This window comes from Oncorhynchus kisutch, unplaced genomic scaffold, assembly GCF_002021735.2.
Source record: "Oncorhynchus kisutch isolate 150728-3 unplaced genomic scaffold, Okis_V2 scaffold978, whole genome shotgun sequence".
In the NCBI taxonomy this organism is placed as follows: domain Eukaryota; kingdom Metazoa; phylum Chordata; class Actinopteri; order Salmoniformes; family Salmonidae; genus Oncorhynchus; species Oncorhynchus kisutch.
In genome coordinates, this window is record NW_022262923.1 from 8,923 (window position 1) to 21,631 (window position 12,709).

The following is a 12,709-nucleotide window of genomic DNA, read 5'->3' on the forward strand; positions in this document are numbered from 1 at the left end:
ATTTTAAACAGACTAGTCTCAGTGTTGTTATCCTCACAGAGGGAGGGTGATGGAGTATTTTAAACAGACTAGTCTCAGTGTTGTTATCCTCACAGAGGGAGGGTGATGGAGTATTTTAAACAGACTAGTCTCAGTGTTGTTATCCTTGCAGAGGGAGGGTGATGGAGTATTTTAAACAGACTAGTCTCAGTGTTGTTATCCCCACAGAGGGAGGGTGATGGAGTATTTTAAACAGACTAGTCTCAGTGTTGTTATCCCCACAGAGGGAGGGTGATGGAGTATTTTAAACAGACTAGTCTCAGTGTTGTTATCCCCACAGAGGGAGGGTGATGGAGTATTTTAAACAGACTAGTCTCAGTGTTGTTATCCCCACAGAGGGAGGGTGATGGAGTATTTTAAACAGACTAGTCTCAGTGTTGTTATCCCCACAGAGGGAGGGTGATGGAGTATTTTAAACAGACTAGTCTCAGTGTTGTTATCCCCACAGAGGGAGGGTGATGGAGTATTTTAAACAGACTAGTCTCAGTGTTGTTATCCTCACAGAGGGAGGGTGATGGAGTATTTTAAACAGACCAGTCTCAGTGTTGTTATCCTTGCAGAGGGAGGGTGATGGAGTATTTTAAACAGACTAGTCTCAGTGTTGTTATCCTCACAGAGGGAGGGTGATGGAGTATTTTAAACAGACTAGTCTCAGTGTTGTTATCCTCACAGAGGGAGGGTGATGGAGTATTTTAAACAGACTAGTCTCAGTGTTGTTATCCCCACAGAGGGAGGGTGATGGAGTATTTTAAACAGACTAGTCTCAGTGTTGTTATCCCCACAGAGGGAGGGTGATGGAGTATTTTTAAACAGAGGTGACAATAATGTTGACCCTTTTATCTTCTTGCGATTTATATTTATTTAGATGTTTTATTTTTTTCAAAGTATTTTGGCAAAATTTGGATGTGACTTTATATACCTCTTGGTAAAGGTAGGCTAAGAGTGATGGTATGGCTCAGACCATGTGGGGGTAAAGTACAGTAATTGTGTCTGTGACTAGACCTACCTTCTGTATGCTTAGTACCAGATCAACAAGTTTGAAAGCCTAAATGGTAATTCACTGAGTTCACATGTTAAAAAATACATATTTTTAATCAAAGTATATTTCTTTAAGTAATTTTTTCAATGTTAAAAAACATACAACCACATTTTGTCATTAATTTTACAAATACTTCCTGGAGAGATACCCTCCAGTAAGTTTTAACGCCAACCATGTTCTTGGAGACCTACCCTCCAGTAGGTTTTAACTCCAACCCTATTCCTGGGGAGATACCCCTTTACGTTTGAACTCCAAACCTGTTCCTGGAGAGATACCCCTTTAGGTTTTAACTCCAACCCTATTCCTGGAGAGATACACCTTTAGGTTTTAACTCCAACCCTGTTCCTGGAGAGATACCTCTTTAGGTTTTAACTCCAACCCTGTTCCTGGAGAGATACCCCTTTAGGTTTTAACTCCAACCTTGTTCCTGGAGAGCAACCAGGTCTCCGCTGCAACCTCAGTTTTAATTGACCTGATTCATTTTTTCATCAGCTAATTATTGTAGTCAGGTGCTCTACATTATTAGGATTGGAGCTAAAACCTACAGGACAGTAGCTCTCCAGGAACAGGGTTGGAGTGAGAACCTACAGGACGGTAGCTCTCCAGGAACAGGGTTGGAGTGAGAACCTACAGGACAGTAGCTCTTCAGGAACAGGGTTGGAGTGAGAACCTACAGGACAGTAGCTCTCCAGGAACAGGGTTGGAGTGAGAACCTACAGGACAGTAGCTCTCCAGGAACAGGGTTGGGGTGAGAACCTACAGGACAGTAGCTCTCCAGGAACAGGGTTGGAGTGAGAACCTACAGGACGGTAGCTCTCCAGGAACAGGGTTGGAGTGAGAACCTACAGGACAGTAGCTCTCCAGGAACAGGGTTGGAGTGAGAACCTACAGGACAGTAGCTCTCCGGGAACAGGGTTGGAGTGTGAACCTACAGGACAGTAGCTCTCCGGGAACAGGGTTGGAGTGTGAACCTACAGGACGGTAGCTCTCCAGGAACAGGGTTGGAGTGAGAACCTACAGGACAGTAGCTCTCCGGGAACAGGGTTGGAGTGTGAACCTACAGGACGGTACTTCTACAGGATTAGGGTTGGAGAGCTCTGCTCCACAGCAGGGGTAGTCAATTCTTACCCTTACTAGGTCTGGAATCTGCTGGTTTTCTTTTCTACCTGATAATTAATTGCACCCACCTGGTGTGCCAGGTCTAAATCAGTCCCTAATTAGAAGGGAACAATGAAAAATTGCAGTGGAACTGGCTTCGACATCCAGAGTTGAGTTTGAAGGCTCTTCAGAAAAATGATTGGGCAACCCTGGCATAGATGCTGCTATAAAACTGAAACTTTACTGAGGTTTAAATGCGTGCGTGCATGCTTGTGTGCGTGTCTGATTGCGTACATGTGTTTGTGTGTGTCGGGCCGATTCCAGGCATAAGCAACATAAGCAGTAGATCTGTCTTATGCTCTTTTACTTTCGGTTTTGGACACCAGATTGAAACAGATGAAAATAGATCTCACAGTGGATTAGATGGTACAATACCATTTCATAGAAGTAATATGGATAAATTGTTTAGAGGGAAAAGGACAAAGCTGAAAACAATACAGTATTGTGACTGATCCAAAAGGTTGCCAATAATATATTGCCAAAAATGAATTACAGCTGAAAGACAGAAAGATAATACCATGTACCATGCAAATGCATGTGCTCAGTTAATTACACAATCTTAGGGAAAATGTTAATGTGCAAACACATTTAAACAAGATGTGGATTTGACCTATGTAGCTATTTCTGTAATTTCTCACAGATCCAATGCAGCATGTGGCTGCATGGTGCATCGTTCCAGTTGGCCAAAACGTTGTCCCGATGGTTGACCTCGACACAATCCTTGTTGTTGGTACCACCATGGTCCGGTTTACCACTCTTCCAGTACCTAGAAACAACACACACAAGCTGTGTTCGACTACTCATACTAACAGCACCATTATTGGTCATAGTATGGATAGAGTTAGTATGCCAAAAGTTCCCGGAAGTCGTACTAAATTCGCCAAAATACGTAGAATACAATCTGTTTCTCTACTTTTAGGGCCCATAATGCAATTCTTTAGAAAATGGTCGTGGCTTCACAACGTTTTCAGATAAGAAAAAATGGCAGAAAATATTTAGCCAATGTCCGAAGAGAGTAGATACTAATTCATTACTTTAACTAATTATGAAAAATGTTAAGAAAATGTTGAGCAATGTATTAAAGTAATGACTTTTCAAATAAGTTACGTTACACGTTATGTTGGCTGACAATTTATTTGCTACGCTATCCTTACATATCGCATAGCAATACAGCAGTATGTACCGGTATGTTAGCTATCTAAATAACGTTAGTTTGCCACTAGTACATCGAACTTACCAGTCAGTATAATCACTATCTGACTACCCAACGTTTATTGACTTGATTATTCACATCATTCTTAAATAAGTGGTATAATCGTTGTGCGTTTCAATGGACCTTGTTAATTCTAATTTATCTACTCTGATTTTAGAGCACTCTCGCGCAGAATAACTGATGAATTTATGTAAAAACGCTCAACACCCTTTGAATATGGCCGGTTGTCAGTAAACGTTGGCAAAAAGCGTAATTAAATTGTTACGATCAGTCACCAACACTCTGGATAACATGAAAACAGCCTAACCAGTTCTGCTAGGGCGAGTAAAACGGTCAAAGTGAGGTGTTTCTCATAGCTAGCCAATGTTAGCCAGTTAGCTTGGGTGCTTGACTGCCGTTGAACGCTCGGATCAACCCTAGTCCTTTGCCAGAGCAACCAGTGTGCGCTTTGAACTCTCCGAGAGCGAAACGTTCTGGATTTACGAATGCCCAGAGCACACGTTGCCATTCCAAATGTAATTTACGAACACACCAAAAATCGTAAAAAGTTTAGCTACTCATTAGTTATGCTAATAAGCTAGCAAGAGGTTGCATAGCAACAGCCTCAACTTCCGATAAACAGACAACGCTCTGTCTAGTACGCTCAACTGAAACGATACTGTTCGTTTACAGTATACTACAATTAACTACTAGTATATAGTATATACTCATTAAGTATGTAGTATACAGTATGTTAGTATGGGTATTCGAACACAGTTACAGTGTCCGCTATATTGGTTTTTCAAATATTCAGATCTGAGTTGCGTTCCAATAATCTCTCCTTTCTCCTGAAGTGTGAGCTCTTCCACAACTTCCTACAAATCTAAAATAATTGGGTTGGTGTAGGGATGCGCACTAGAGGGAACTTCCATGTTCCAGGTATACAGGTGTTTCAGCATAGCTCAGGGCTTTCTGTGGTGGAGGGGCAGCCAGCGGAATATACCGGGTGTAGGGGTTGGTAGAGTTCTTTAATTGTGCCGTGATTGGCTCAGTGTTCTGTCACTCATGGGGACACTACCTCACAGCAGAATCTACAGAGAAAGCTTGGCAGTTCAAGCCCCCTTGGATGCTGCCTTAGATTTACATTAAAGTGCCCATCCAAGATAGCTCAAGGTCATTGGCCACAGATAAATGACAAATCACATTACATCTACCGTAGCTTTGATTGGACATCATACTTTCAAAATCTTATCTATCAAGCTGGACAAGCAGTCATCATCATGAATCACGTCCACAATCTACTGGCAATTCCTTTTCAATCCTTGTCATACGAAGAGAAATTATAGATAAAACGTATCGGTGATCATCGGCCATTGGACATAAACATTCCACAGCAAATCAGAAATCGCAAATTCAACAAGGAGTGGTTTGTAAGGAAACAATGGCTAACTGCAAGCGTTGCAAAGCAATCCCTATTTTGTGACCGCTGCCTGCTATTCGGTGGAGAGGGTGTGAAAAATGTCTTATATGGTGCTGCATAAATGATGTAATATGCCAGGGAGATGTGTAGAATGAAGCTAAGAAAGTAATACTACGTGGGTGTTCTGTAGTAAGCTGTTAGTAGTCCATGTGTCACATCCTAATACTTTGGTCCCTTTCCCCCTCATAATTTAGCCTACTGTTCTGACTTGGTGATGCACATGTAGCCTATAGCTTGTTTTAGAGAAATGTCATCATTGAATATTGTAAGAGTTTTCATTGTCTGCTTGAATGCTTATTTGATTATATGCCCCCGGTTCTGACTTGGTGTACAGGGAGAATACTGTAATAATGTCCCATGCCAGCATTGCTGGCATTCATCCCAAAATAATTTTTGAGTTTTCCCCACCAAGATTTACATGCTAAAATCACCACTGAGAACAGGACACATAAGTGAAATTGTCAGACACTGTCAGATACTGTGGTAGAAACATCATCCTAAATGCTATCCAGATGTTAGAGCCGTATTATAAAAGTAGTAATTTCTCTTACGATGTGGTCAGTGGTGTGCCGTCCACCCATTTCCAGGTCCCCTCATTAACGGTGTCAGTCAGACCAATCCAGACCAGGAGATCTGCATCACCATGCAGCTGGTACAACAACTTCTGTTAGGATTGAATAAAGTTATTCTAAACATCATGACACACACACACTCTCTCTCACAATCTCTATCAATCACTCTCTCTCTCACAACCCCCCCCCTCTCTCTCTCTCCCTCTCTCACAATCTCACAATCTCTCTCTCACAATCGCACAATCTCTCTCTCACAATCTCACAATCTCTCTCTCACAATCTCACAATCTCTCTCTCACAATCTCACAATCTCTCTCTCACAATCTCACAATCTCTCTCTCACAATCTCTCTCACAATCTCTCTCTCTCTCACAATCTCTCTCTCTCACAATCTCTCTCTCTCTCACAATCTCTCTCTCTCACAATCTCTCTCTCTCTCACAATCTCTCACAATCTCTCTCTCTCTCACAATCTCTCACAATCTCTCTCTCTCTCACAATCTCCCACAATCTCTCTCTCTCTCACAATCTCCCACAATCTCTCTCTCTCTCTCTCTCTCTCTCACAATCTCTCACAATCTCTCTCACAATCTCTCTCTCTCTCTCTCTCTCACAATCTCTCACAATCTCTCTCTCTCTCTCACAATCTCACAATCTCTCTCTCATAATCTCTCTCACAATCTCTCACAATCTCTCTCTCACAATCTCTCACAATCTCTCTCTCTCTCACAATCTCTCACAATCTCTCACAATCTCTCTCTCTCTCTCTCTCTCTCTCTCTCTCTCTTTTCTCTTCTCTTCTCTTCTGTCTCTAACTGAGCAAACCAGAAACCTTACAATATATACATTTAACCAATACTTTAAACCATTTAAATATAATACATAGGGAAGTTGTGCAGGACTATGGTAGATGAGGAATCAATCTATCTTTTTAGACTGTTACAGTATTTATCTGGTCAATATGTTAGTGTATTATGTCTGTTTGTAACAACGTGTTATATGTGAAAATGTGATCGTAATATAAATGGTAATTTCATGTTTAAGGACTCTTGGAAGATTAGTCCAAATGAAGACTAAAAGAGATCCACATCAAATCTCTCCCCCCCTCCCCTCTCTCACCTGTTCCTGTCTGCTGTTTATGATCACCAGGTCTGCTCCTCTCGCCAGACAATCCAGTTTGCTCTCCTCCCAGGTTTTCCTCTCAGTAGACAGGAAGTAACAGTTGGATCCCAACATCCTCCATCGTTTAGGACACTTTAACACAGTCCTCATCGTTTGGACTGCCATGCCACTCCCTTCCACCACTCTTCCAGTACCTAGAGACAACACAGGCAGTGTCCGCAATATTGTTTTTCAAATATTCAGATCTGGGTTGCGTTCCAAAAATCTCTTCTTTCTCTTGAAGTGTGCGCTCGTTCCCTACATCATACAAATCTAAAAGCAGTGTTGTAGACATGGGTGCTAGAGAGAATTCCCATATACCAGTGTTGGATTCAACATTTTGAACATCGAGATCTTAAAGACATGATAGATCAGACACATAGTATAATAAAAGAGACTGGGTCTCTGTAGAAAGACAGATAGCTGTGGAATGTGTTGGATGGAGAAGAGGAGAGCAACATGTTGATACGGGGGAGACAGATGGACATCTGTGGATTAGATGAAGGAGGGGTTGAGGTCAGGAGGTGAGGACAGATTCTCATAATGGAGTAATAAAGGTTTGGTATCCTGTTACCCTCTTTACTCTCTTCCTGTTGGACCATAAAATGTAAGGATTGGAGAGAGGGAGTGTCTTAAGTGAGATATAAATATCTGGATGGAACAAATGTTGGTTTGTCTGAATACAGCTGTACAGAACCTTTGGGAAGAATTAAACTTGGTTGAAGCTTCTCTAGTATCCGTGGGTTATTTAGCCTGAAAAATAAGAACCTTACACCAGTCATTTATTTTAAATCCATGAAGGGAAGTGAACAAGTGCACACATCTGGAGAAAGGAGAGATTATTGGGACAGATTTCCTTCAAGTCAGGTTTTCCAGATTTTCTGATAAATGTTTAGCTCTGTCAGAGAAATACTGTACAGTATACTGTATGTAACAAGTCTTAAACAACACATTCTAACATTGTCATTAACTATTTGTAAATCCATAACGAGGGTGCACACAGGGGTTAAATTCCAATGCTAAACCCTTCTCCTGAAGTGTACACTTCCACATCGATTTAAATGAATATGCTTGCACCAATGCATTTAAATTCATGACTGAACAAGTATACACTTCAGGAGAAGGAAGGGTAGAGAATGGGACGCAGCCCTAGTGACTGACTTGACAACTTACCACAGATAGAGAGCACCACCTTCTCATTGGTCAGAAGACTGACCCTTTTTCTCAACCTGTCCCGTTCTGTAGTCAGGGCAGTGTAACGCTCCAGTAACTGTTTTTTGTCCATTTTCTCTTTGTCTCTCTCCCTCTCTAGCTGGTTTCTGTTCATCCGGCACTGGTCTCTCTCTGTACACAGATCCATGATAGTACTGGTATCTGGCTGGTCTCCAACCTGCGCCAAGCCAGTGGTGTTGTAACAGCCGTTTAACTGCTCTCTCTCTCTGTTGGAGTGGACTGAAAGACAGGGAATTGGGTCCCAAATGACAACCTATTCCTTCCTTAGTGCCCTATGTGCCCTGGTCAAAGAACATAGGACGCCATTTGGGACATAATGGTTGTGGTGTTGTCATTCTTTTAGTTTGTGTCAACAATACTGTCAAACTACGGGTCCCATAAGCTATGGGCTAATGTCTGTACGTCTGAATTGTGATCCTTGTTTTGTGAGAACAGAAAGATGGTGTGACAATGACATTCATATCTGTCCTATCGGCCCTGTTCAAATGTAGTGCATTATAAAAGAGGATAGCCTGACTCACAGAAATCCAGTCTCAGGAAGATGTTGAGAGTGACTTGTAGAACACACAGCACTCCAAAACACACAGCAGCCAGCCTGTAGAGTCTTAGTCTTCCATCTGCAGAGGAACACACACACGGCAACAGACACACACGCACACACACACACACACACAAACACCATCGTCATTAATGATTCAGATTTAAACAGAACACACATCATCCCACAGATCCCTTACTAATTCTGAGAACCAAACATTTCCAACGTGTCATTGGTTTTTCAGCAGCAGTTTGCTCAAGAGTGTCTCACATCAGACAAACAGGAAGCTACTGTATGAAGAAATGACTAAAGTTACACAATATAGACGTAGCATGATTTAAAGGGTCAATCTGTGATTTTTATATCCATTTTTTAAACATTAATTTAAATGAATGATATTTACCAAATTGATTCTTGAAAAATGTAACACAGAAATACCTCATGATCTTAGTTGAACTGTCTAACCCCATCAGAACCCAAATATATACTTGTTTTACCATGGAATTATAAACTATGTAAATGTAAACTAACACTGTGTAGCCTCAAATGGTTCAAACTATCATTTTTTATCATGAATGGTCACTCCTTGCAGACATACTGTAGCTCTCTCTATGAATTTGAGAGTGATTACATTTCTCCAGCTTTTCAGGCTGGAGAAATAATATCATCAATCTTATTTAAATAGTTCCAAATAGTTCTAAAAACTGAAGTAAAAAAATACATTGAATTGATACATTTTGGTGTACGTGACCCCAGCAGGTTTTGAACACCCTGCTCCATTCTAACTGAGCCACCCAGAAGACAGAACAATACAAATGTACAAGTGTTTTTCTAGTGTGTGGTATTAGTGTGTGAATGCGTTCAGTTTGTACGTGCAGACCTGCCTGCGTGCCTCAGCTACTGTGTGAGACACTAAGATACTTAGTTCTTACCTGAGAGATGGGTCTCAGTCTTCACGCTCCTCGATAATCTGTTCCGGTTTTCTTCAGTAACTTCATTCAATTCAATCACCTGTTTGTTGACGTAGTTTGCCATCTTAACTAACCGTACCGAATATCAATGATTACCCCAATCAATGAATGAATCAACTAATTCAGTCTGTCTGACCTCTTATTGTAATATGTATGATTCTAAGTTACTTTTACTTACTGTATTAACTTACTGTATGATTACCTTTCTAACTGACTCAGTAGTTGGTCTAATGTGTCTAAATCCTGTACTTCTCTGTTCTCTGTCTGTGGGCCCACAGCTGGTGACAGGATGTGTCAAGTCTCTATCCACCAATAAGAAGGCTGTAGGTGTTATAATGTGTCAAGTCTCTATCCACCAATAAGAAGGAGACTATTGCGATGTGAAACAAATGGCACCATATTCTCTTTTTCTGCACTACATAGGGAATAGGATGCCATTTGGGATTCAGCCTTGTGGACCAGACAGTTGTGTGTAACTTCCTCTTCATTCCTTGTTCATTCTGTTCTGTGCTTTATTTCTTCCTCTCATTCATGTTTTTTTGGCCTAATAATATACGTGATTTGTCAACCCAAACACAAGTTATTATTGGTCGACAGTAGGTCTAGATATGAATAAATTAACTAATATGATGCTGTTTACTATGTTTATGGATTTGGGTCAAAAACAAGACGTCTAAATACATTTTCAAATAGAAGAATTAAACAAATTAAACTTTTTACAATGAAACATTTTCAGAAATCTCTCCTATTTGTCATCACGTGTGTTCTGAGCCCTCTCCTGTACTCCCTGTTCACCCACGACTGCATGGCCATGCACGCCTCCAACTCAATCATCAAGTTTGCGGATGGCACTACAGTGGTAGGCTTGATTACCAACAACGACGAGACGGCCTACAGGGAGGAGGTGAGGGCCCTCGGAGTGTGGTGTCAGGAAAATAACCTCACGCTCAACGTCAACAAAACAAAGGAGATGATTGTGGACTTCAGGAAACAGCAGAGGGAGCACCCCCCTATCCACATCGATGGGACAGTAGTGGAGAGGGTAGTAAGTTTTAAGTTCCTCTGCGTACACATCACGGACAAACTGAATTGGTCCACCCACACAGACAGCGTCGTGAAGAAGGCGCAGCAGCACCTCTTCAAGCTCAGGAGGCTGAAGAAATTTGGCTTCTACAGATGCACAATCGAGAGCATCCTGTCGGGCTGTATCACCACCTGGTAGGCAACTGCTCCGCCCATAACCGTAAGGCTCTCCAGAGGGTAAGGAGTGTAAGGAGTTATTCAGAAGTGTGTGACATCAGTGTAAGGAGTTATTCAGAAGTGTAAGGAGTTATTCAGAAGTGTGTGACGTTAGTGTGAAGAGTTATTCAGAAGTGTGTGGGGTAAATCTATGTCAGCATCTTTCTCCGAATTTTAGTGTGTGTGTGTGTGTGCTCTCAGTACTGTTCCGCCTTCTGTGTGTGTGTGTGTGTGTGTGTGTGTGTGTGTGCTCTCAGTACTGTTCCGCCTTCTCTGTGTGTGTCCAACTGCAAGTCACACTGTTTTATGAAAACATTTATTTTTAACTAAGCATAAGCTGATGGCGATGTTGCTAATAAATATAATGAAGAAGCATTTTCCAGAGTACAGTATGACTACACACTCTCCTCTAAATCTAAACACAACTATTATTTGTATTTTTTTTCCTCCTTTCCTCATTCTCCTAAAATTATTATTTTTCCTCGATGTCTCTCTCTGAAACTAAGGCTCTATCTCAATTAGTCTTTTCTAGATTCCTCTCCTCCTATCTCCTCTCTTCCTATCTCCTCTGCTATATCTTCTACTCCTTCTCCAGCTGATCTATCTCTTTAATTTGGTTGTTGTAATAGGTCTGTAGCATGTCTCTCCCTTTAGTCAGGGTGTTGTAATTATTCTATTTTTTTTTAAAATACATTTTTACTCCGTTTTTCTCCCCAATTTCGTGGTATCCAATTGTTTAGTAGCTACTATCTTGTCTCATCGCTACAACTTCCGTACGGACTCCGGAGAGACGAAGGTTGAAAGTCATGCGTCCTTCGATACACAACCCAACCAAGCCGCACTGCTTCTTAACACAGCGCGCATCCGACCCGCACCTGGCAACCTTGGTTAGCGAGCACTGCGCACGGCCCGCCACAGGAGTCGCTGGTGCGCGATGAGACAAGGATATCCCTACCGGCCAACCCCTCCCTAACCCGGACAACGCTAGGCCAATTGTGCGTCGCCCCACAGACCTCCCGGTCGCGCCCGGTTACGACAGAGCCTGGGTGCGAACCCAGAGTCTTTGGTGGCACAGCTGGCGCTGCAGTACAGCGCCCTTAACCACTGCGCCACCCGGGAGGCCCAGGGTGTTGTAATTGTTGTGTAAAAGGTCTCTCTCTTTAGTCAGGTTGTTGTAATTGGTCTGTAGCTGGTTTCTCTCGTTAATCAGGTTTTTGGAACTGGTCTGTAGCTGGTCATTCTCCTCAGTCAGGTTGTTGTTACTGGTCTGTAACTGATCTCTCTCTTTAGTCAGGTTGCTGTAATTGGTCTGTAACTGTTCTGTCTCCTCAGTCATGTTGTTGTAATTGGTCTGCAGCTGGCCTCTCCTCAGTCAGGTTTTTGTAATTGGTCTGTAGCTGGTCACCTTCTGCTACTTCTTTTCACCTTTTTTCTGATTCCTGAGAAACTTCCTGGTGTACTTGGGGAAGTGACTCCTCATGGTAAAATCTACTGTATGATTACCTTTCTAACTGACTCCTAATGGAAATATCTACTGTATGATTACATTTCTGACTCCTAATGGTAATATCTACTGTATGATTACCTTTCTAACTGACTCCTAATGGTAATATCTACTGTATGATTACTAGTAGTTGAGTAGTTACTCTGATGTGTGTCTCCACTGGTACCTCTCTGATGTCTGTCTGTCTGTAGTGCACTTCAGTTGATAGAATGTCTTAAGTATCCAATCACCTTCAAGCAGGATGTCATATTTTGCAAGTCCTGCTTGTGTCGTTGTTCATAAGGAAGACACGTTATGGCTTGCACTCCGTGACTGGCCATCGATGGCCATATAGGGGCCTTTTGTCCTATCTATGCTGTGTGTGTGTGAAATCAGTGTGAGAAAATATTCAGAAGTGTGTGTAAGAAATCTGTCTGCATCTTTATCAGAGGTTTAAAAGGGGAACTTCACAGCGTGCGTTCGTGCATGTGTGCGTGTCTGCCTGCACACAGAGTGTGTCCTCTAAGTCCTGTTCTGTCATCTGTGTCCAACTGCAGGTCACACTTAAACGATCCAATCACATTCAATCAGGAAGCTGGTAGACG

The 12,709-nt window shown here is 42.0% G+C and overlaps 1 protein-coding gene across 1 annotated transcript; it reads right to left on the reverse strand.

Moving 5' to 3' along the window:
• Positions 1 to 1,112: 1,112 nt before the first annotated feature.
• Positions 1,113 to 9,657, reverse strand: LOC109884071 (type-2 ice-structuring protein-like). The gene is made up of 6 exons (XM_020476067.2): positions 9,344 to 9,657; positions 8,395 to 8,490; positions 7,814 to 8,092; positions 6,599 to 6,795; positions 5,460 to 5,572; positions 1,113 to 3,002 (listed from the first exon to the last, which is right to left on the reverse strand). Exons 1-6 carry the CDS (start codon positions 9,444 to 9,446, stop codon positions 2,855 to 2,857), a joined length of 936 nt encoding a protein of 311 aa, XP_020331656.2. The 5' UTR covers positions 9,447 to 9,657; the 3' UTR covers positions 1,113 to 2,854.
• Between the last annotated feature and the right edge of the window lie 3,052 nt (positions 9,658 to 12,709).

What these genes read in the sequence shown, in the direction of transcription:
- LOC109884071 (XM_020476067.2), bottom strand. Translation starts at nt 9,446, where the DNA reads ATGGCAAACTACGTCAACAAACAGGTGATTGAATTGAATGAAGTTACT. An exon ending in GACTGAGACCCATCTCTCAG is followed by an intron (nt 8,491 to 9,343) that starts GTAAGAACTAAG and finishes GTTCCTCTGCAG; the next exon opens with ATGGAAGACTAAGACTCTAC. An exon ending in GGTGGTGCTCTCTATCTGTG is followed by an intron (nt 6,796 to 7,813) that starts GTAAGTTGTCAA and finishes TGTTGTCTCTAG; the next exon opens with GTACTGGAAGAGTGGTGGAA.